This window comes from Budorcas taxicolor, chromosome 11 (assembly GCF_023091745.1).
Source record: "Budorcas taxicolor isolate Tak-1 chromosome 11, Takin1.1, whole genome shotgun sequence".
Taxonomy (NCBI): Eukaryota; Metazoa; Chordata; class Mammalia; order Artiodactyla; family Bovidae; genus Budorcas; species Budorcas taxicolor.
This window is the reverse complement of record NC_068920.1, coordinates 56090567-56114676: the sequence shown is the minus strand read 5'-3', so window position 1 is coordinate 56114676 and position 24110 is coordinate 56090567. Positions and strand designations below refer to the sequence as shown.

The following is a 24110-nucleotide window of genomic DNA, read 5'->3' as shown; positions in this document are numbered from 1 at the left end:
GATCCTCCCCAGGGAGCTTGCTGAGGGTGGTTCCACTTCTGCTGTGTGGTTAGAAAGTTCACTGTGGCTTGTGGGGGATGCTGTGAACCTCTTTTTCCAAGACAAGCTTCAGGGCAAATCTGGCAGGCGATGACTGTGGGAGCGGGGAGGAGAGACCGGTGTTTACTGAGCCCTTCCTGAGTGTTGGGCAGGACAGGTGCCTTTGCAGATCCCACGCACTGTTTATCTTTCCATTTCACAAATGCTGAGTGAGCCCCTGCTATGGGCTTGTCACTGGGTCAGGAGCTGGTGAGCGAACTGAGAAGGAAACACAGCCCCTGTGCTCACGGAGCATGTTTTGGAGAGAGCACACAGATTCTTGTGGACTGAACAACGTGTCAGGTGGTGACGGGTGCTGTCGGGGAACTGAAGCAGGTTGGCGGCGGCGGGGGGCGGGCGGGAGTTTGAGGGATGGGAGGAGGGGGCGATATTACAGTGTCCGGTTGTTTGGAAAGAACTTCTCTAAAAAGATGCCATTTCGACGTCCTTGGTGGTCTGGCAGTTAAGACTCTGCGCTTCCACTGCAGGGTGTGCTGGTTCAATCCCTAGTCGGGGAAATGAGATCTCGCACACATGCTGCTGGGTGTGGCCAAACAAGACAAAACACAACAAACAAATATTTGAGCAGAAAGTTGGAGGCTGACATTGAGGCCTTGTGGCCAGAGCACAGGCTTTGGGGTCACTCCGAGGGCAGCGGGGCATCGCTGGTGGGTCTGAGGACGGGCAGGCTGCACTCTGACTGCTGCTTTTAAAGGTTCAGCCCGGCTTCTGTGTGGGGAATGGACTGTAGAGGGGCTTGGGGTAAGAACGTCGAGGCTCTCATTTTTGCAGTGCCTACTATGTGCTATACGCGTGTCCCTGCTGACCCTTTCAGTAATCTGGTTGAATTCAGTCATTAACCAAGATAGGACCGGAAAGCTCCCAGTGGCTTGGAAGTTTGCCCCAGGCTGCGCAGCTCTGACCATAGGGCTCTGTCCAGTTGACTGTGTTGGCATAGCTCTTTAAAATGATCACTGTCCTTCATCTATTCCTTCTTTTGCTCGGCTTGGTCCTCGGGGCCTTGGACCATATATTCCTCTTCTGGAACAACTCTGGGAGGTAGGTGCTGTTCCCAATCATAGATGAGGAATCCAGGGTTCACAGAAGCTGTGACTCAAGACGTGTCACGAGGCCACGTGGCCAGTAAACGCCTGAACTGGTGGTGAAAGCCCTGATCTGGGGGCCTCCTGCTTTATTATAGCGAGGCAGAGAATTCACGAGACTGGGAACAGCTTTACTCTTTTTCAGCTTTCTGCCTTTTCTCCGTGGCTTTGATTGCTCTCAGGTGACCTGTGCCATTCTGTTTTGGGGAGATTGCCTGCATCACTACCAGCTTAGGGGCCTTTATGTGTTTCCTTAGCCTTCCTGTAGGAGCCTGCGGTTTGCAGGCCTGTCACGGCGAGAACACTGCCGAGTGAGGCCCTTGTAGGAGGATCTCAGACGCTGTGGCACCAGGCTTGGAAGCAGATCTTCTGATTCTGTCACACCGCCGGACAGATCAGGTTCTCCCTGGAGAGGCAGCACGGCGGGGAGAAGGCGAGGCTGTCTGTCTCGGGCTCAGCAGAGTGGGAGCGAGAGCCCGAGCCCTGAGCTAAGGAAGCAGAGGAGAAGACGGTCGCATCTGAATTATGAGCTTGAACCCCAGGCAGTGGTTCTCTTAAGCTGCGATCCGAATTACGGCCAGCCCACGGTTCTGTTAGTACTCCTTTGGGTCCTTGAATCTCTGTCTCTGTGAGTCAGCATGGCTCTGGGGGACATGATGAGGCAGACGGAGTTTGTTTTACCTCTTAAGAGCCTCTGTGTTACCGCTTCCTTTTATCAAAATATCCTTCAGGATGTACGCTCATGCCCTTATTCACACTAACGGGTAAATGACTGATATCACTTACTGTTTCCTGTATGGGAGAGACTAGATTAGAAATAAAAAAGCTTTAAACTAAAATAATGAATCTTTATTTTATAAATAGTCTTTAGAGTTACCATATGATCCAGCAATCCCACTCCTGGGCATATATGTGGTGAAAACTGTAATTTGAAAGATACATTCCCCCCAGCGTTCATTGTAGCACTGTTTACATTAGCCAAGACATGGAAGCAACCCAAAGGTCCATTAGCAGATGAATGGATAAAGAAGATGTGGTACGTATATACAAAGGAGTACAACTCAGCCATAGAAGAGAAAGAAATAATGCTGTTCGCAGCAGCATGAGGGGGCCTGGAGATTATCATACTAAGTGGAGTCAGTCAGACGGAGGAAAATAAGTATCATATGATACCACTTATCTGTGGAGTCTAAAAAGATGATACACATTGATTTATTTACAAGACAGAAATAGAATTACAGACAGAGAAAACAAGCTTAGGGTTCCCAAAGGAGAAAGAGGGCGAGGAATAAATTAGGAGTTTGAGATTAGCAGATACCCATTATTATATATAAGGTAGATAACCAATGAGGACCTATTGGATAGCACAGGTAACTGTACTCAATATCTTGCAAAAATCTGTAAGAGAAAAGAACCTGAAAAAGAATATGTTTGTGTTATATAACTGAATCACTTTGCTGTATCCCTGAACCTAACACAACATTGTAAATCAGCTACACTTCAGTTAAAAAAAAGAATGAATGTTAATTGCTGGAATTTTAGGCATCAGTGTGAAAGGAGGTGAAAAGTTTTTTCAAGTCCTAAAAACGATACACTTTTTGTAATCTGTCATCGTTGCCATTCTAAGTACTTTTTGTCTGGTTTTCATTTTATGTTTTCCTTGTAGGATGCTGTAAGAATGCATTGAGTATCATGTGTCAGGTAGGCATTGTATTAGACGCTTTACACACATTATCTCGTTTTAATAGTGTCTGACATCCAAGGAAGTGGGTGTGAGTCACTGCGTTAAGAATATGGGCAAGTCAGAGAGGTGAAATGACTTTCTCGGGGCAGTTTGCGTGGTGAGATCTGGTGAAGGTCCTGCTTGGTCTTCTCTCCTGTGAAACTGTGAAATGTGAATTATTTGAGGTGTTTCTACTTCCCTAACATGCAGTAAATGTGAGTCCACTTAGGTTTCCCCAGAGAAACAGAACCCATGGAACACACACACACAGATTTATTTTCCAACATCTCTAGGACAGTTGGCAGCCTGGAAATTCAGGTTTAAGAGTTGACATTGCAGCTCTGAGTCTGAATTTCATGGGCCATCAGGCTGAAAACTCATGTTGGGTTTCTGTATTGATTCTGAAGGAAAATCCCTTCTTTTTTGAGAAAATTTGCTCTTTGCTCTTAAGGCCTTCAACTGCTTGGATGAGGCCCACCCACACCATGGAGGTGCTTTGCTTGAAATCACATCTGAAGAATCTTCACAGTGGCATCTAGACTGGCATTTTGCCAAAAACTCTGTGCCATGGCCTAGCTGAGTTGACACATAAAATTAGCCATCATACTAATAAATGGTTAATTTATTAATGTGGTGGTTTTCACTGAATAAATTTTTTTAAGGTAGCTGAATTCCTTACCTGCTCACTTTTCAGCTGGTTCTGGTGCTGTGGACATAGACCCAGGACCAGTTCAGGAGGAAGCACAGTGGCCCCCAGGGAACGGCTTTTCACTTATTCCATGGCGCGTGTGTGTTTCTGGTAGCAGTCATCATATTGTTTTCTGAACACGGATATCCATTTAAAAAAGTTCTTGGTCTTATGTTATTGTTGGAGGAAGTGCTCAGACTGACTGGGAAAGCACCAGTTGAGAAGGAGAGAAGGAAAAAACCCTTAAGCAGGATTTCATGGTCAGGAGTTGCAGCTGGGCAGGGGAGGAAGGTGGGGCTGGAGTTCATACTGATCCCAAGTGTGCAGCGTGACTAAGGGGGACTTGAAGAGAGAGCTGTGCAGTCAGGTCTGCAAAAGCAGGAATGGATTTGTCTTATAAGCGCAGGGAAAAGAGTTTACCTGTTTTCTTGTTATAGACAAGTCAGAAAAACAGGAGTATTGATATTATTTTTAAAATTTTATTGAAGTCTAGTTGATTTACAATGTTGTGTTAGCTTTTGCTATGCAGCAAAGTGACTCAGTTATACCTAAATTTATTTTTCATCTTCTTTCTCATTAGTGGTTTATCACAGGATATTGAATACAGTTCCCTGTGCTCTGCAGCAGGACCTTGTTGTTTATCCTTCCTATATATACTGGTTTGCATCTGCTAACCCCAAACTCCCGATCCTTTCCACCTCCACCTCCCTCCCCTTTCCACCTCCACCTCCCCCCCCCTTGGCAGCTCCGAGTCTGTTCTCTATGTCTGTGAGTCCCGTTCTGTTTCATCTGTGTCATATTTCACATTCCATATATAAGTGGTTATCACGTGGTATCTGTGTCTTTCTGACTTGCTTCGCTTGGTGTGATCATCTCTAGGTCCATCCATGTTGCTGCAGATGACATTATCCCGTCCCTTTTGATGGCTGGCTAGCATTCCATCGCATAAATGGACTGCATCGATCTCCTTTAGCCATTCCTCCACTGATGGACTTTTAGGTTGCTTCCATGTCTTGGCTATCGTGAATAGTACTGCTGTCTGTCTTTTTCTTAAAACCTTAACCTCAATAGATTTAGGCTGGTGGAAGATAAAAGCCAGGTTCATGTGCAGGCTATTTCTGCTTCCTGTTTGGATACCTAACCTCCCCTAGGGATAAAGCAGGGAAGATTCTCTGATTACCCATTCTCTCTCTGAAAGAGAGATCTGTTACAAACCAGAGGACACCACGTAGGGCCCTTGGACCATGTGGTGGTTCTGCAAGGATCTCAAGTGCTCTGGGGCTGGGATAGGCAGCAGATCTTTGGGAAAACTCGGATGTCAGTGAAGAGCATTTGAAATCTGCTTTGCACTGCAATTGGACTGGGTTGCCAGCAGTGTGAAGCATCCTGGTTGGGCCGCTTCCAGAGACGCGGCTGTGGCAGGGGCCCTCCTTGCGTTGGGCTTTGCTTGCTGGTCCCAGTCCCGTGGGGCCCACAGCACATGGTTACCTTTCCCGAACATGTGGAGCTGTGGAACCAGCCCTGTCTTCCTCAGGAGGCAGAAGCCAGACACTGCAAGCTTCATGGACTTGGCTTTACTTCAATGATAAAAGCTATTTTTTTTAACGAAAAACTAATTCTTCCACCTAATTGCAGTAGTAACTGAAGTGAGAGAATGGCTGTGTACAAGCTGTTATCTAGAGTCTCATTAATGAAGACAGGTAATGAAATGAAGGTGTAAAGACAGCCTTGCTTGTGTTTCAACAGAAAAGAATTGCTTTTTTTTTTTCTAAAACGTGTTTGTCTAAATTTTTGTTGTTTTCTACAACAATGAAGACAGTGAATTTAAAAGGATAAAGCAATTGATTTTAAAAGGAATAAAGGCGAAGTGCACTGGAAAGATATAAGGGTATCTCAAAGACCTGAGGGTTGGTCAGCGAGGATGAGAAGCACAGATGTGAGGCTGACGTGGACTGCCTCCTGAGAGCAGCTCCTAATGTGGCCTAGTTCCAGGCACTTCCAGCCTCTCTTTGTTGGTTCACTGTTTCCTGGAATGACAGTCATATAGGTTTACCTGGACTTAGTCCCTGCCCAGATTACACAGACATCTCCCTTGTCCCCCCCCCCCCCCCCCCCCCCCACCTTCTTGTTAGTTACCTTACTTTCCATTTTGGAGTAAGGTATGATCAGCCAGGGATGTGACTGGGTAACATCAAGTGATGCTCAGGTTCCTGAATGCTCTCTACGTCTTGGCCTCTGAGCTCAGCGCTTTTCAAGTATCCCTCATCCGGCCCCCGCAGCCCCGTGTCTCGTATACTGTTGTGTCTCCTACTTCTCAGATGAGCAAACCAAAGCCCAGAGAGGCCCAACCGTTTCTCAGGTCCTAAAGCTTCTCCCTGACATCCAGTCTTTAGCAGGTCAGTTCAGCTCACTTCAGTTGCTCAGTTGTGTCCAACTCTTTGCAGTCCCCTGAACTGCAGCATGCCAGGCCTCCCTGTCCATCACCAACTACTGGAGTTTACTCAAATTCATGTCCACTGAGTCGGTGATGCCATCCAGCCATCTCATCCTCTGTCATCCCCTTCTCCTCCCACCTTCAATCTTTCCCAGCATCAGGGTCTTTTCCAATGAGTTAGTTCTTCTCATCAGGGGGCCAAAGTATTGGAGGTTCAGCTTCAGCATCAGTCCTTCCAATGAATATTCAGGATAAATTTCCTTTAGGATGGACTGGTTGGATCTCCTTGCAGTCCAAGGGACTCTCAAGAGTCTTCTCCAACACCACGGTTCAAAAGCATCAATTCTTCGGCGTTCAGCTTTCTTTATAGTCTAACTCTTACATCCATACCTGACTACTGGAAAAACCATAGCCTTGACTAGATGGACCTTTGTTGGCAAAGTAATGTCTCTGTTTTTAAATATACTTTCTAGGTTTGTCATAGGTTTTCTTCCAAGGAGCAAGTGTCTTTTAATTTCATGGGTGCATTCACCATGTGCAGTGATTTTAGAGCCCAAGAAAATAAATTCTGTCACTGTTTCCATTGTTTCCCCATCTATTTGCCATGAAATGATGGGACCAGATATCATGATCGTTATTTTTTGACTCAACGTTGGAACCAGTCTGTTGTTCCATGTCTGGTTCTAACTGTTGCTTCTTGACCTGTGTACAGATTTCTCAGGAGCCAGGTAAGGTGGTCAGGTATTCCCATCTCTTTAAGAATTTTCCACAGTTTGTTGTGACCCACACAGTCAAAGGCTTTGGCATAGTCAATAAAGCAGAAATAGATGTTTTTCTGGAACTCTCTTGCTTTTTGACGATCTAACAGATCTTGGTAATTTGATCTCTGGTTCCTCTGCCTGTTCTTAATCCTGCTTAAACATCTGGAAATTCTCAATTTATGTACTGTTGAAACCTCACTTGGAGAATTTTGAGCATTTTTGATAGCATGTGAGATGAGTGCAATTGTACAGTAATTTGAACATTCTTTGGCATTACTTTTCTTTGGGATTGGAATGAAAACTGACCTTTTCCAGTCCTGTGGCCACTGACATATCGAGTGCAGAGCTTTAAAAGCAGCATCTTTTAGGATTTGAAATAGCTCAACTGGAATTCCATCACCCCCACTAGCTTTGTTCATAGTGATGCTTTCTAAGGCCCACTTGACATCACATTCCAGGATGTCTGGCTCTAGGTGAGTGATCACACCATCGTGATTATCTGGGTCATGAAGGTCTTTTTTGTACAGTTCTTCTGTGTATTCTTGCCACCTTTTCTTAATATCTTCTGCTTCTGTTAGGTCCATACCGTTTCTGTCCTTTATTGTGCCCCCACCCCCTCACCGCCCCGCTTTGCATGAAATGTTTCCCTGGTATCTCTAATTTTCTTGAAGAGATCTTTAGTCTTTCCCATTCTATTGTTTTCCTCTATTTCTTAGCATTGATCACTGAGGAAGGCTTTCTTATCTCTCCTTGCTATTGTTTGGAACTCTGCATTCAAATGGGTATATCTTTCCTTTTCTCCTTTGCCTTTCATTTCTCTTCTTTTCTCAGCTATTTGTAAAGCCTCCTCAGACAGCCATTTTGTCTTTTTGCATTTCTTTTTCTTGGGGATGGTCTTGATCACTGCCTCTTGTACAATGTTCTTCAGGCACTCTGTCTATCAGATCTTATTCCTTGAATCTATTTCTCACTTCCACTGTATGATTGTAAGGGATTTGATTTAGGTCATACCTGAATGGTCTTTGCATTGATCGCTGAGGAAGGCTTTCTTATCTCTTCTTGGTATTCTTTGGAACTCTGCATTCAGATGCTTGTATCTTTCCTTTTCTCCTTTGCTTTTCATTTCTCTTCTTTTCACAGCTATTTGTAAGCCCTCCTCAGACAGCCATTTTGCTTTTTTGCATTTCTTTTCCATGGGGATGGTCTTGATCCCTGTCTCCTGTACAATGTCACGAATCTCCGTCCATAGTTCATCAGGCACTCTATCTATCAGATCTAGTCCCTTAAATCTATTTCTCACTTCTACTATATAATCATAAGGGATTTGATTTAGGTCATACCTGAGTGGTCTAGCGGTTTTCCCTACTGTCTTCTATTTAAGTTTGAATTTGGCAATAAGGAGTTCATGATCTGAGTCACAGTCAGCTCCTGGTGTTGTTTTTTCTGACTGTATAGAGCTTCTCCATCTTCCACTGCAAAGAATATAATTAATCTGATTTTGGTATTGACCATGCAGTGATGTTTATGTGTAGAGTCTTCTCTTGTGTTGTTGGAAGAGGGTGTTTGCGATGACCAATAAGTTCTGTTGGCAAAACTCTGTTAGCCTTTGCCCTGTTTCACTTATACTCCAAGGCCAAAGTTGTCTGTTACTTCAGGTATCTCTCGGACTTTGTACGTTTGCATTCCAGTCCCCTGAGATGAAAACATCATGTACATCTTTTAGCTGCATGACTAACAGCGTGGATGGTAGTTGGGGTTTGGTCTCTGCAAACATCCTGTGCTAATACCTTAGGATTCCACATGCATGATCGTACCCATGTCTTCTTTCCAACAGAAAGCCTCCCACAACCTAGAGTGGGGTGGGAGGAACATGTAGGGAGCAGGACTGACCAGGGGAAGGATTAGGAGCAAAACCAGTGGGCTCAGCAGTGTGGTGGGGGCGAGGTCCAGCTCGGTTCACAGTGAGCACGGGCCAGCTCTTCCTGCATCCTGCAGCAGAGTCTGGTTCCCAGGGCTCTTGGGGACGGAGCAGAATGGGAGCAGCAGGGCCATCGGTAGGAATGTAGCAGCACTCTTTCTGTTTGACACTAGTGAACTGATGGCTTTGATTGCCCTCTTTGTTTTATTTTGTCTTCTCTTCCGTTCCCTTCTCCTTAATTTTTAAATGTCCCCTTTTTATTGATTACCATCATACCTACATCCCTGCCTCTGCCATTCTTAATCTCTGCATGCAGCAATGTCTTTCTTGCCTTAATTTATGGCAGGGCCGTATAGTCAGATGCCTGCAGGGGATAAAGAGACTAGTAAGCTCTGTGTTAGCCTGGAAAGCATGGGTTCTTTCTAGAAAGGGGAAACTATCTCTAGGATGAATGATCCACATCTGCATTTTCATGTAAGATTCCCAATTTTAAACGTTTGCCAATGATTTTTAAACGTGGCCGACCAAAGACATGGACACAACCTAAATGTCCATTGATAGATGAATGGATAATGAAGCTGTGGTACTTATGTGTGTTTGTGTGTGTGTATATATACATATACATACATATATATATATATATGTATATATATATGCTGTGCTGTGCTTAGTTGCTCAGTTGTGTCCAACTCTTTGTGACCCCATGGACTGTAGCCTGCCAGGCTCCTCTGTCCATGGGGATTCTGCAGGAAAGAATACCGGAGTGGGTAGCCTTTCCCTTCTCCAGGGGATCTTCCCATCCCAGGGACTGAACCCAGGTCTTCTACATTGCAGGCGGATTCTGTACCATCTGAGTCACCAGGGAAGCCGCTGGCGTGTGTAGCCTATCCGTTCTCAGGGGAACTTCCCAACCGATGAATCAAACCGGGGCCTCTTGCATTGCAGGCAGATTCTTTCCCAGCTGAGCTACCCCGGAAGCCCATATATATCTACCTAGATATATAGCTATAATAGAATACTGCACAGCCATAAAAAGCGATGAGATGATGCCATGTCCAGCAACATGGATGGACCTAGAGATGATCACACTAAGTGCAGGAAGTCAGACAGAGCAAGACAGACCCCATATGGTATCACTTATACGTGGAATCTAAAACAGGACACAAGTGAGCTTACCTGTCTATGAAAGAGACTCGCAGACACAGAGCGCAGACATGTGGTTGCCAAGGACTGGGAGTTTGGCATTAGCAGATTCCGACTATCACATGTAGAATGGGTAAGCAACAAGGCCTACAGTATGGCACAGGAAACTGTATTCAGTATGCTGTGATAAAGCGCAATGGAAAAGGAAATGAAGAAGGTCTGTATATGGATATCTGAGTCACTGTGCTAGACGGTAGAAATTAATGCCACATTGTAAATTAACTATATTTCAATAACATAAACTTAAAAAGTGGGCAGGGGAACACAGTACGTCTACAGCAGGGGTCCCCAGTCCACAGGCCGTTAGGAACCGAGCCGCACAGCAGGCTAAGTGGCGGGAGTGAGCGAGGCCCGTCTGTATCTGCAGCCGCTCCACAGCGCTCACATTCCCCCGGAGCGCCACCTCCTGCCAGATCAGTGGCGGCATAACAGACGTGATGTGCTTGAATCATCCCGAAACCGTCCCCTCCCCCTGGGCTGTGGAGAAAGCTCTTCCACAGAACCAGTCCCTGGTGCCAAAAAGGCTGGGGACCGCTGCTCTACGGGAGAGCCCTGTCAGCATTGCCAGTCTGGGGCGATACTGTCGGAGGAAGGCAGGGGGCTGGAGCAGTAAAGCTCCATCCTGCCTTCCACAGGGACCACAGGTGCATCAGACCCTTTCTCCTGCTTGACTTTGTGCTGTAAACCATATTTTTACACACGTATTTATATTGTCCCACTGGAAGACTTATTTCACCGCCTAATACATGAAGATAAAATGATGGTATTTAAAAGTGGGCTCTCTTAATCACCCTTACTCTCCTGGTTGGATGTCAGGCTCTTCCAAAGCAGAAGCTTATGGGTGCTTAAGATACATTTTTAATTGATTGGTATAAATAAGCATCCATTCAAAATATAAAATTAAGTATTCTCTAGGTACAGAGCTGTTTTCAGTAGTTTTTGTCTTCTTAATGTGTTTCTGTGTCGTGGAACTATTTTCAGAGTTATGTTTTACTTTTCTTTGAGGCAGATTTTTTAAAATTCCCTTCCTTAGTTTGCAAAGCCGCACAAATGCAAACTAGTTTGTAGACGCTCAAATGCAAACTCATTCTTTTTTTCTTTTTCATATTCTTTTCCATTATGGTTTATTATAGGACATTAAATATAGTTCCCTGTACCATGTAGTGGGACCTTGTTATTTATCCATCCTGTGTATAATTGTTTGCATCTGCTAACCCCAGAGTCTCAGTTTCTCTCTCTCCCAGCCCCTCCCACTAGGCCATCCCAAGCCTGTTCTCTGCGTCTGTGCGTCTGTTTCTGTTTTGTAGATAAGCCCATCTGTGTCACATTGTTTTAAAAATGCTCATTTATTTGGTCTTCACGCGGCACGCAGGGTCTAGTCCTCTGACTAGAGATCGAATCTAGGCTGGGCCCCCTGCCTTGGGAGTGAGGCATTTTAGCCCCTGGATCACACGGGGGAGGCCCTGTGTCATATTTTAGATTCTGCAAACTAGTTCTCAGTGTCTCTATTTCTGTAATTTTAATGTGATTTCATTGAGGTGGTTGACATGCAAAAAATTTTGTGGTATTTTTGAAAGGTTTTTGCAATTTTCAAACAATTTGAAATTTTACAAATTTCAAATAGTTTCAGACTGTTTTGATACTTCCCACGGTCTTTCTTTTATTTATCTGTGTGGGAAGAGGATTTATGGAGGTGTGAGAACACCGCGGGCCTGAGAATCTTGGGGCTGGAAGAACATGGAGTTGGTGTGAGGTTGTCCTCAGTGAAGGCCTGGTCTCTTGGGTAGGAGGGAGCTCCCTGACTCCCAAAGCTGTCTTTACCTGAGCAGTCGTATTTTTTGGAATATTTTTTCATCATTGTGGACTGACACCTGTCTCCTGGTCATTTCCGTGCTTTGGACTGAAGTAAATACAGAGCAAGTCTAATCCTTTTGGGCTCTCCAAATCCATGGTAAGAGAGTTGAGGGCTGTGAGAGTGTTCTGTGTTCCTCTGAGGCCTGGGACCACATAAGGGCACTTTGGTGTCCGAAAGACCCAGGTGGAATTCCAGCTCCACCTTGGACTGAGAGAACGCCTATGGGCAAGTGATTTAACCTCCCTAATCGTACTTCCTTACTGGGTTACTGTGAGGATTAAATTGGACAGTGAGTAAAAATAAAAATGCTCAGTCCAGCCCCTGACCTCAGTCACTGAATAAGCGATGCAGAGAGTGAGAACTTGCTGGTTAAATTGAAAGGAAGGAAGTCTTGCAGAATGCCTGAGAGCTGAGCCAAGACAGCCTAGACCTGAGGCCAGGCTCTTCAGGAAATGAGTCTGGTGCTTACCTTGTAGAGCATCCCTCAGAGCTACAGAAGGCGTTGGGGAGCACTTTCCTGCCTGTATCCCATCAGTGAGGCTGGTTGCCCTGGAAACCTAACACCAAGGACCACTGTGACCGGAGCACAGTCTTACACACTGGAGAGAGTTTGTGTCCTGAATCTCAGTGTCCTTCTTTCAGAGGCTGGTGAACTGGGCTTCTCCACTTGGAAGGAAACCTTGGACTTCCTTCACTTTCTGCCCCAAATCTCCTCCCTGAACTGGATCTAAGAACCTTCCAGCTCCACCTCCCTCTGACGCCCTTCCACCCCACCCGCTCTCCTCTAGCTTCACCCTGCTCTCCTCCTGGTTTACAGTTCCTGGAAATCTCTCCTGAAAGGAGAGCGTGAAAGCCAACCTAGGCCCTACCAAACCAGAAGTCTCCCCGCTTACTATTTAAAGGTAGCTTCCAGTTAAGAGGCTGATTAGGAGTCATTTATTCAATGAGCAAGTACCTGCATTGTTCAACTAGTTTGGGAAACATTTTAAACTAAGACAAGCACACAGCCCCCAAAGTTTTCTCTAAGTCATTTTGTCTTCAGCGGGTTAAACACATTTTCCAACATTTTCTGTTTTCTTCCACACCTATTTCTTTGTGGTAGAGATGGTTTTCCTTGAGATTTCTAAAATCAGATAATGTGCCCTTGCTTTTGGACTTATTTCCAAATAGAAAACTAGTATGGAAGAATAGTCTTGGGCCAGATCAAGTATTTTTATACACGGTGTAAGAAGTTAGTATTTAGTATTTGTACTTACCTAATCAACAGAGTTTTAAACGAAACTGGATCTTCACTTATTCTTCACTATTCTAAATTTTGTTTTTTTGGTGGGAGTTTATATAAAATGTATAAAAATTATATGATACTGCACCAATTTTGTGCTCGCTGGATTGTGTATTAAGTGAATAACACTGAGGCGCCTTTTAAATATCTTTCTACCTGTTGGAAAGATGTAACTGTGATTGGGACAGAGGCAGAGAGATCTGGGGTCCCTTTGACATCGGCATCTGTTTCAGTTCTTTTCCAAGTGTCTATGAGATGCTCTGGGGGACCTGGGTTCAATCCCTGGGTTGGGAAGATCCCCTGGAGGAGGGCATGGCAACCCACTCCAGTATCCTTGCCTGGAGAATCCCATGGACAGAGAAGCCTGACAGACTACAGTCCGTGGGGTTGCAGAGTGGGACACGACTGAGCGACTTTCACATGAGCAATTACTTAGTTAGGTTCTGTCACCGAGGACAGAAACCCAGGGGATCTGACACACACACACACACACACACACACATGCACACACACACACACCACCCCCCCCCCCATAAAAGGCCTTGCTTACCCAGCCCTTCATTTTGAAAATATTCAAATTTACAGCAAAGTTGGGAGAGCAGTACAGTGAAGACTGACTGTAAAGCTGTTGCCACGTTAACCGATTCCTGTTTATACGGAAACAGCTGAGAACAAGTGCGGACAGCATGAGTTTAGGTAAGGATGCTTTTCTGCAACCAGCATACCATCTGCACACCTCAGAAAATTGACAGCAGTTTCCCAGAATCAGCTAATAAACGGTTGGTGATCCAGGTTCACATTCTCCCCGTTGTCCCTAACATGTCTTTTTAGCTTAAAGAGAAATTCAGACTCCCACCAAGGCTCATAACTGTGTTGTTAGGCTTCCGCTTTGGGTAGTGTGTGTGTTCTGTGACATTGACCTTTTTCCTCTTTGAAAGAGTCCAGGATAAAATTATCTTCGAATATCCCTCAATCTGAACTTGTCTAATTGATTCCTCACAGGCTTTTTATTTTCTTGTTAAATTTTTGGAACTTTGCTTACAGCAGTGTGCCAACATCTCAGGTGTAAACGTTTGTGAGAGGCCACGTGCCCGCCTCTGGGCCTCGGGCCGCCTGGCTGTGTCTCGGGGGTCTTATCTCCGCACTGATTTCTTGCTGCCCTCAGAGAATGCCGGGCAGAGGCAGCTTCCTGGCACCTTCCTCCAGATGCGGGTGCCGAGGCTGGGCGGCTTCCAGGGTCGGCAGCTCCATTGTGCTAGTCTAGATCCCCCACCGGGGTTTCAATTAGAGTGGCTATTGTTTAGTTCCCCTGCTAAAAATGCCGCATTATGTCACTATGCTGGCTTTAGGAGATCGGGGTTGTTTTTGCACCATGGGAGTGAATTGGCGATTAGGAAGGTCCCTTTGCCCTTTCGGAGATCTAATCCAGCTGCTCAGACCGCCTTCCCAAGGAGGCTGTGCTGAGACACAGTGCGTGGGTCTCTGTCCCTCACAGCTTAGTGGTTTGTTGTTGGTCGCAGAGATCCGCTATCAGACCGGAGGACTCTCACAGTCCTTTATTTAAGGAAAGAAGGCCAAATATTAAACCATGATGACCCGGGCCAGCTTTGTCTTTACTCTCCTAATTACCTTTCTTCACTTCTGAATACTGCTCATTCTTTCCCCCCTACTCCCTTTTTTGGTTTTCAACACGCAGGCCAAATGGGGTTGACAGTTGAGGATGTAACTTGAAGTTTGTGTGTGTTTGCTTATGGGCTCTGGTCTGAAGAGAGGTTTCCATGGACGCTTTTAGAGGTGTCCATGAGCCCCAGACAGTTAAAATCACTGGGTTAAATGGTTGTTTCTTCCTACAGCCTTTGATATTTTCTCTGACCCTTGATATAGTATCTTCTCCTTTTCAGTAATCTTTTTGTATACTATTTGTTTTACATTAAAAATTATAAGGAATAAAATTAAATTCATTCATAGTATTAGTCATCGCCCAGAGATATCTGCTGTTTACACTCTGGTAGATAGTTACCTATCTGCCTATTTATCTATAAATCATCTATCTTTCTATTCATTTCCACACATACACACACACAGACACACACACACACAGACACACAGATGTTTTTAAAAATAGGAATCATTCTATATGCACCCTTCCCACTTTGCTAATGTAGATCAATAACATTTTTGTTTAATTGCTGCAAAGTAGTCCATTGTATGGGTATACTGTCATTTATTTAATGAATTCCCTATAGACAGATATTTATATTTTAACAGGAATCAAACCTTAGGCAACAGGAGCAGAGCAGGAGGAACTTGAGTCTTTTGCTGGTCCCATGAGTTCTCTTCCTTTGTCTGAACTTTAAGCCCCACATCAAAGGCGAGGCCTGGACTTTGGGTCAGAGAACACGTTTGCTTTTTCCAGAAGAAAGGAGTGTACCCCCAGCTCTTTCCTTTAAACCCCCATGACAGAGATGTGAAGTGGCTGCTGCTGCTGCTAAGTCACTTCAGTCGTGTCTAACTCTGTGCGACCCCATAGACGGCAGCCCACTAGGCTCCTCTGTCCCTGGATTCTCCAGGCAAGAATACTGGAGTGGGTTGCCACTTCCTTCTCCAGTGCATGAACGTGAAAAGTGAAAGTGAAGTTGCTCAGTCGTGCCTGACTCTTAGCGACCCCATGGACTGCAGCCTACCAGGCTCCTCGGTCCATGGGATTTTCCAGGCAAGAGTGCTGGAGTGGGGTGCCATTGCTTTCTCCGCGTGAAGTGGCAGATCATTTCAAATCAATAAAGAATAGTTTTGGAGGGTCAGTTGACTTCAAAGCAGCTTCATTTTAATCCATTCTCAGGAAGAAGAATATATATATATATGTATGTATGTATAATTGCATCACTTTGCTGTACATCTGAAACTAACACAACATTGTAAATCACAACTTCAATTTGTTGTTCAGTCGCTAGGTCTTGTCCGACTCTTTGCAACGCCATGGACTGTAGCAGGCCAGGCTTTTTGGTCCTTCACCATTTCCCAGAGTTTGCTCAAATCCATGTCCATTGAGTCATTGATGCTATTATAACCATCTCATCGGAGAAGATGGTGGCAACCCACTCCAGTGTTCTTGCCTGGAGAATCCCAGGGACGGCGGAGCCTGGTGGGCTGCCCGTCTGTGGGGTTGCACAGAGTCGGACACCACCAAAGCGACTTAGCAGCAGCAGCAGCAACCATCTCATCCTCTGTCAACCCTCTTTTCCCTCTGCCTTCAATCTTTCCCAGCATCAGGGTCTTTTCAATGAGTCTGCTCTTTGCATCAGGTGGCCAAAGTATTGGAGCTTCAGCTTCAGCATCAGTCCTTCCAGTGAATATTCATGGTTGATTTCCGTTAGGATGGACTGGTTTGATCTCCTTGCAGTCCAAGGGACTCTCAAGAATCTTCTCCAACACCATAGTTCAAAAGCATCAACTATTCAGTGCTCAGCCTTCTTTATGGTCCAACTCTCACATCTGTACAGGGCTGCTGGAAAAACCATAGCCTTGATTGTACAGACCTTTGTTGGCCAAGTGATGTCTTTGCTTTTTAATATGCTCTTTAGGTTTGTCATAGGTTTCCTTCCAAGGAGCATGTGTCTTTTAATTTCAGGGCTGCAGTCACCGTCTGCAGTGATTTTGGAGCCCAAGAGAATCTGTCACTGCTTCTACTTTTTCTGCTTCTATTTGTCACAAAGTGATGGGACCAGATGCCATGATCTTAGTTTTAAGCCAGCTTTTTCACTCTCTTCTTTCACCTCATCAAATATTTAAAAAAATAAAAAAGAAACAGAAAAACAGTTATCAACGGTTCATCCAGTTTGCCTGATATTAGGAAAGGAGAGGTGAGTGATGGAATTTTCAGCCTCCCACCTGAAACACTTGATTTAGAAAGTCTGCTTTGTTCACTAGCATGGATGCCACTGACATTAGAAGGAATGCAAATTTATTAAGATTTGAAATATATTTTCCCCAAATTTGAAGACAGAAACCATAGACAGCCTTCATTCATTAAAATAAAAGCATTCATTTAATCACACACTTGTAACCTAAAAGACTACATTCAGTAGCCCTTACAAAGTGACCAATTTAGTCTCTATCTTGTTGGCAGCTAAAGAGCCAACAGCAAACACCACCAATTAAAATAGAAAATTCAAATTCAATAAAGCAGCCAGATAAGGCTAAAAAGATATAGAAAAAAATTTCTGTACTGTTGAGTGCATATGTCTAAAATTTAAAAAGTGAAATTCAAAGGTCATTCTCAGAATATGAAGCATGTAAATGATAAAAAAATCTGTTCTCAATTTTCAAGGTTCACATGGGCCTAATTTTGTATAGTTTACCTTATATTTAAAGAGTGTCCATGAAGATTGTTGCGGGGAAAAACCAAATGCTTTGATGGTTAGCACTCGAGTCCTGTAGCCTGGGAGAGACTTCGCTGTGTACAAGCCAGCATGCTTTCCCTCCGTCTGCGTGTGTATTTCCATGTGCTGTGTTGTTGAAGGAGGTGCTGCCGATTGCCTTGTCTTCCTTTCTCTCTTACCCGTTCACCAAGGACACGTCCAGATTAGAGGCTGTACCAGTCAAACACCCTTGGGTCCAGGGTCGTAAATGATCCCATCTTGCTGGGTGATGAGTGGTGTTTATGTCATGGAATAAATCATGTCTTGCTCTTCCATTAGCTGAGACTCTAATTGTTAGAAAAATTTACTTCATCTACAAAAATCAATAATCAGAGTTTTTGGATGGAGGCAGTCCTTTAACCGTTTATTCCCTATGTCTGTCTCTAAACAATCAAATGACTACTGTCACTTGGAGTAGTCACTTGGAGTGCATGAAACAACAAGAAATACAAGCTCACAGGTAAAAGATGACCTTTCATAAGGACAGGTAGGAAGCCAGTTTAAGGAAGACAGAAGGCAACCAAGGAAACCTGTTACCCTTTTGAAAGTCTTTAAGAATGTCATCCTTTTTCACAGACCTACCCAGCATCACAGCCTTATAGAGCTCAAGATGAATTTTCACAAAAAACATGGAAAATAAAGTAGGTTGATGGTAGCATCCTGTGACTGACTTAATGCCTCCTCACAACTCTGTGGATTCCAGTGAATACAGAAAATCAGTGGTATTTATTTATTTGCCTAGTACACGATTTCCCGGAGAAGGCAAGGGCACCCCACTCCAGTACTCTTGCCTGGAAAATCCCATGGACCGAGGAGCCTGGTGGGCTGCAGTCCATGGGGTCGCTGAGGGTCAGACACAACTGAGCGACTTCACTTTCACTTTTCACTTTCATGCATTGGAGAAGGAAATGGCAACCCACTCCAGTATTCTTGCCTAGAGAATCCCAGGGATGGGGGAGCCTGGTGGGCTGCCGTCTATGGGGTTGCACAAAGTCGGACACGACTGAAGCAACTTAGCAGCAGCAGCAGCAGCACACGATTTCCACTAAGAAAACACACAGGGCGTCACACGCAAGAAATTGATAATTAGCCAAAGCGATGCGTTTCATGTAAAATGGAAAACTGCCTTTGAGGGGAAAGAGTAAAGCCAAAGGTAAATATTAGACACTTTGCAGGAAATAGTACGTTTGCTTTTAAAATGGTGTCGGTCACTAGGTGTGCATCAGGACCTCACGTCGGTCATGCCTGACTAGGCGCAGGCCAGGTCCTGATTCACTTCTGGTTTATCCCGCATGCTTTGGGAGGTTGTCACACAGCCTGTTTTTTTTTTTCCTCCCGTGGATGCTTTATCTTGTTTGTAAGCCTATTCTCCGCACAGTTAGCAGCCTCTTTTCATGGTAAATGAGTGGCTCACTAAATTATCACAAACTTAACCCAACTAAAAGAGGCTAATGACCTGTGCCTTTTCCCTGCGGGGCAAACAGAGCTGGACACGCCCTGCGCCCGGCTCCGCTCCTGGAGGGAGAACCGAGCTCAGGCGGTGCACGCTGGTCCGAGCCGCGTCTCCGGTTTCCCCCTGAGATGACGGGGCGGGCCGGGCCGGGGAGCTCTTTCCCCTCCCCTCCGCATCCCTCCGTCTCCATCGCTGGCAGCTGTTCGTCTGCTCGAAGTTTATATGATCTCGAGAGCTCTAAACCCAGTTCAGACGTTTGTTTACTGGCGCTGCCTTTGGCTTCTGCAGACAGCCTTTTGTGCCCTCCAGGTCTGCAGAAAAGGCTCTTCTCAGAATCAGCCCCTCCTCCCTCCTTCCTCCAGAAGAGTCTGGGAACTAGCTTCAAACTCAGGAAAAAAATGAACTGAAAAGGACGAGGGGCTCAAACCTAGTCGGAGGGGAGACTGGGAGGGGAAGCGGAAAGGAGTCAGGACTCAGCATCCTGCGTTTGTGCTTTGTGTTTGCAACTTGGAGCGAGTTGCATTAATGAATTAAGCAGCAGCTCGTAATGGAAAATCTCGGTCCCGGCCTGGTGGGGGAGCCAGATACTATAGATTTGTAACAGGAAGGCTGTGGATTCTGGCTTCATTGTTGGGCCAGTCATCTGTGAGCTGGTGGCCGAACCACAGGCCACACACTTGGGTGCCCATCTTCCTGGAACCGGAGCTGCCCAGGCCTTGTGGCTGGGGTTGGAGCCGGGGCCCAGAGAAGATGGTGAGCGCTGGGGTCGGCCCTGGGACGCGTCCCCCCGCCGCGCGGAGGAGGGTGCGGGACGGCGGACTCCCTTTGGGGGCAGGGAGGGGGCTGCTGAAATGGACGAGCTGACGCGAGTGCCTGCAGTTGATGCTTTTCTCTGTGTCATCCCCTGTAGAGCTCCGGGAACGCGTCCTATCGCTGCTCCATGTCTTCCTCTGCGGATTTTTCCGACGAAGATGATTTCAGCCAGAAATCTGGCTCTGCATCTCCAGCTCCTGGAGACACCTTACCCTGGAATTTGCCTAAACATGAGCGATCGAAAAGAAAGATCCACGGGGGCTCGGTGCTGGACCCCGCGGAGAGGGCAGTGCTTAGGATCGCAGGTAAGAGCAAGCGGCAGGGGGGCCTGGCTGGGGGGTGCAGAGAGGTGGAAATTCACCCACCGACTCCCCGGGGTCCCTGTCTGGCCGGGAGCTGAGGCTTAAGGTGGGGGAGGAGGATGACCATGTTTACTTTCTGTCCCGATTTTATCGAAGGAGCAATTGGCCCTGTCTGCTAGTGACTAAGCTGTTTGGCCCTGTCTTCTGGTTGGAGGAACCGATATCTTTGAAACCAAGAGGATATTTACAGGCATCTGCACTGAAGTTTCCTATTTATGTGCAGTCGCCACCGTGACAGTCTGAAAGTATTAATTCAGTGTTTCACAGTGTGTTTGCTGGAAGCTTCCTTTCCCTGTTTGCCTGGGAGCTTCGAGCCACCAGATTTATCAGGGGGCTAGATTCCTGGCTTCTGGTACCCAAGACTGCATAGGGCTCTCTACAGTTTTATTCTTTTTTTTTTTAAGCATAGCGTCTCTATTAGCATCATGTGTTCATAGCAGCTCCTCCCTTTGGTGCTTTTGAGGGTTTAGCCATCATGCATCCCTGATTAATTAATACATGGGAGGGACCCGTGTTTCTCTTCTGTTACCTGGTGTTCCCTTGCATTGCCTGTAGGTCCCAGAAGGGATGGCTTGTTTTACTTAGCTGCAAGCTGAGCCTTCTGTGGAAATCTATCCCGCAGCCTGCAGTGCCCGTGTGGTTTGTGTATATACGAGCTATGCTTTTTGAGGTGGTTGTTACCTAATTTTTGTCTCAGAAATGGCAATGGGGTAGGTTGGGGTGTGTCCCGGGGGGGCTCTCTTGAAAGGCCAAAGGCAAGGTGCTTACCAGAGTTGATTTTTACTGTGGATTGGGCCTTTTCCCCCTCTCTCTCTCCCTCCCAGGCCCCTGCCCACTCAGTTTCTCTTGCTTCCCACCATCATGCAGAGCTGGGACTTGCCTACCTTCTAGGGGGCTGCAGGGGACTAGCTCAGATCCTGGCCACCGTGGTGGCTGAGAGTCCCCCGAGGGTTCCCCCAGTGGGATTTTCTGATTATGGGAAAAATAAACAGCGCCCAGCCAGCCATTCTCTCATCTGGGTTTCTGGGGCAACAGCCTTGAGCTTCTTCTGGCTTCTTTTGTGAGATGCTGGCTGGTCTCACCCAGGCCTTTGACGTGGAGGGTGGAGGCAGGCAGGGCAGGGAGGATGGCGACAGCTTGGGAGCCAAGGGAGAGTGAGCAGGGCGGCTGGGGGGGGGGGGTCGCAGAGGGCTGGGTGGGCACCGGAGAGTCTGGTCACCAAGGCCGGATTCCCTGCCTGGTCATGCCACCCCCAGGGGGCGGAGGAGACAGTGCCGGAACCAGGGTACCAGATACTTGTCTCGGCAGAAAGGGAAGACGGTGACAGGTGGTGCTCTGTGGCAAGCCTGCGTCTCCAAAGCAGGATGCCTGGATGGCGGAAGGTGCTCCTGGGCTGAGAGTTTTGATGGATGTGGCAGAGATGGGCATTTTGCTTTTGGTATTGAAGGAGGGGCTAGGGGAGAAGGACGGGCACCTGTTTGTCGGGGGATGAGATTACATAAACTACTAGACAGGCAGCCAGCAGCGGCTGGCGGTAGTAGCAGGCGGTGTGTATGCCTGGTGGGGAATGGAGGACCTGGGGGTTCTGATGGGGGTGCAGTGGAAAAGTGGGCGCTGGGGTCAGGGGAGTCTCGGTTCTGTGAGGGCGAGGCCACACCTTACTTACTGTAAAGGGTTTGCTATGAAATTAGCGGTAGTTGCTGCACTGGAGACCTCCAAGTTACAGACTTTTAAGATTACACTAGTTCTTCAAAAATAGAACAAAAGAAAATAAAACAACAGACAGAATAAGCGGCTCTAGTATGGACGTGTACTAATGACCATGTTTAAAATAAACACTGGTAAATTGGCTGTTGCACACAAATCACATCCATGCTCACACACAGAGGGGTCTGTCTATAAACAGCTATTTCATCATCATGTGGCTAAACTATGAAGTTCAGGTATATTATGTGTTAAATTTGCCACACAGCATCCAGGATGAGGGTAAGGGGTCGGGTCATCTGAGGGGATGTGGTACAGTGGAGAGCTGGAAAACATATCATTCAGGTTTCAGCTTCTCATTTTATTAGGCATTTTCGCACTTGGCCTGAAACCTAACCTGTCTGTGAAGTTCATCCCTAGACAGGGCAAGGGTCAGAAAGGGTGTGGGGATGTCCACTGTGTTTATTATTTAGTAATAAAGGAATTGAAAGTTGAACACAGTTATTTATGTTTAAGGTTGTAAAAATAGAATGAAATGAGGAAATGTCTCGAGTGGAGAAGACCATATGGTTTTGGGGATCCTGTTAGTCACTCAGGTTCAATACATGTTTATTACGCTTCTGGGACAACATGAAGGTGTGCAGTCGGTTCTGCCTTGAAAGCAGTTCTAACCTCACACGCGAGTGAGTCACAGCACGGTGAGAGGCCAGCTGTGACGGCTCTGAGGGCCTGGATGAGGAGCACCCAGAGGGAGAGTCTGATTACCCCAGACCGAGAGGAGGCCGGCAGCTTCCTGAAGGGCTGCTGGGGGGCTTGCTGCGGGAGGGGAGGTTTCATGAGCCTGATGGACTGGTGCGAGCTGGAAGTCACTTCCGTGGTATGGAGCTGCAAACACTCAGCAGGGAGGTGGGTTCAGGTGGAAACTGCAAGTCATCTGTGCAGCTGAAGCCTGGGATTTGTAGGGAAGAGTGGGAACCGTTAGGATGTTTTGGAGCAATTCTGCGGAGACTGGACTATTTAGCTGTCAGTGGTGCAGAATCACTTGAAGATGTAAAAAGCAGTGCGATGAGATAATCAGATGTACATTTCCTGGCGATGGTGTCACATGTCTGATACTTCATAATTTTAAAAGTGATTCTGCATTTATCACAGTGTCTTCATGTGAAAATCTGAGCCTGTCATGCCATATATGCTCTCCTGATCTCTCAGGGTCAAGGTGATAATGACATGGTAACATGGAAGGAAAGGGGCTTTGTTTTCTTTAACATCGTACCAGGCAGATCTGCTGTTTTTACCTGCAGGATATCGCAAGCTGGGTTTTTCGGTCTTGAGGTGCTTGTGAAGGTACATGGTTGGTTAGTGACGATGCTGTTTTAAACTATGGATATTTGTCCCATGTGAATTCTTTGAAGTGAAGAATTGAAAGATCTTGGCAGAGTTAGACTTTGGATTTTAATTCCTCCTCTATCACAAACCGGTTGTGTTTTCTTGGACAATTTACTGAACGTTTACTTCTTACCTTCATTTTGTCTATCCAAGGATCATGGCTATGGGGATTAAAGTAGTAAATGCAAAGCATTTTGCAGATTCCCTGACACATGGTAACGCTCTGTGAGTGAGGGCTGACTGATGGCCCTGTGCTCTCATAAGCACCTGATGAAAAGCGAAAGTGAGAGTCGCCCAGTCATGTCCGACTCTGTATATACAGTCCATGGAATTCTCCAGGCCAAAATACTGGAGTGGATAGCCTTTCCTTTCTCTAGGGGATCTTCCCAACCCAGGGATTGAACCCAGGTCTCTCACATGGCAAGCGGATATTTTAGCAACTAAGCCACAAGGGAAAGCCCATAGGTTATGTCATTCAGGTTTCTTGACAATTTTGTGAAGTAGGCACTGTTATTTTCAGGGCTTCTCAGGTGGCACAGTGGTAAAGAATCCACCTGCCAATGCAGGAGACCCAACAGACACGGGCTCGATCCCTGGGTCGGGAAGATTCCCTGGAGTAGGAAATGGCAATCCACTCCAGTATTCTTGCCTGAAACACTCCATGGACAGAGGAGCCTGGAGGGCTGCTTTGCATTGGATTGCAAAGAGTTGGACACGACCAAGTGACTGAGCACACACACTCTTATTTTCTCCATTTTTTTCAGGCCATAAATCTGCCAAAAGAGGAGAGAGTCTTCCCGAGGTTCTAGGAAGTGGTGGAGCTGGGATCTGAATTCAGGCCATCTTGACTTGAGGGACCAAGCTCTAAACTGCTGTGTCTTTGCCGCTTCCTTGTGGAATACACTAAGATTATTAGCAGATTGATCCTT

General features: G+C 46.2%; 1 protein-coding gene across 1 annotated transcript in view; it reads left to right on the top strand.

Annotated features, from left to right (window-relative positions):
• Positions 1-24110, top strand: part of DST (dystonin) — a 522678-nt gene that overhangs the window by 84170 nt on the left and 414398 nt on the right. The window contains exon 4 of the mRNA XM_052648315.1: positions 19827-20034. Within this exon, the coding sequence (XP_052504275.1) occupies positions 19827-20034 (208 nt within the window). The remainder of the gene's footprint in view (positions 1-19826; positions 20035-24110) is intronic.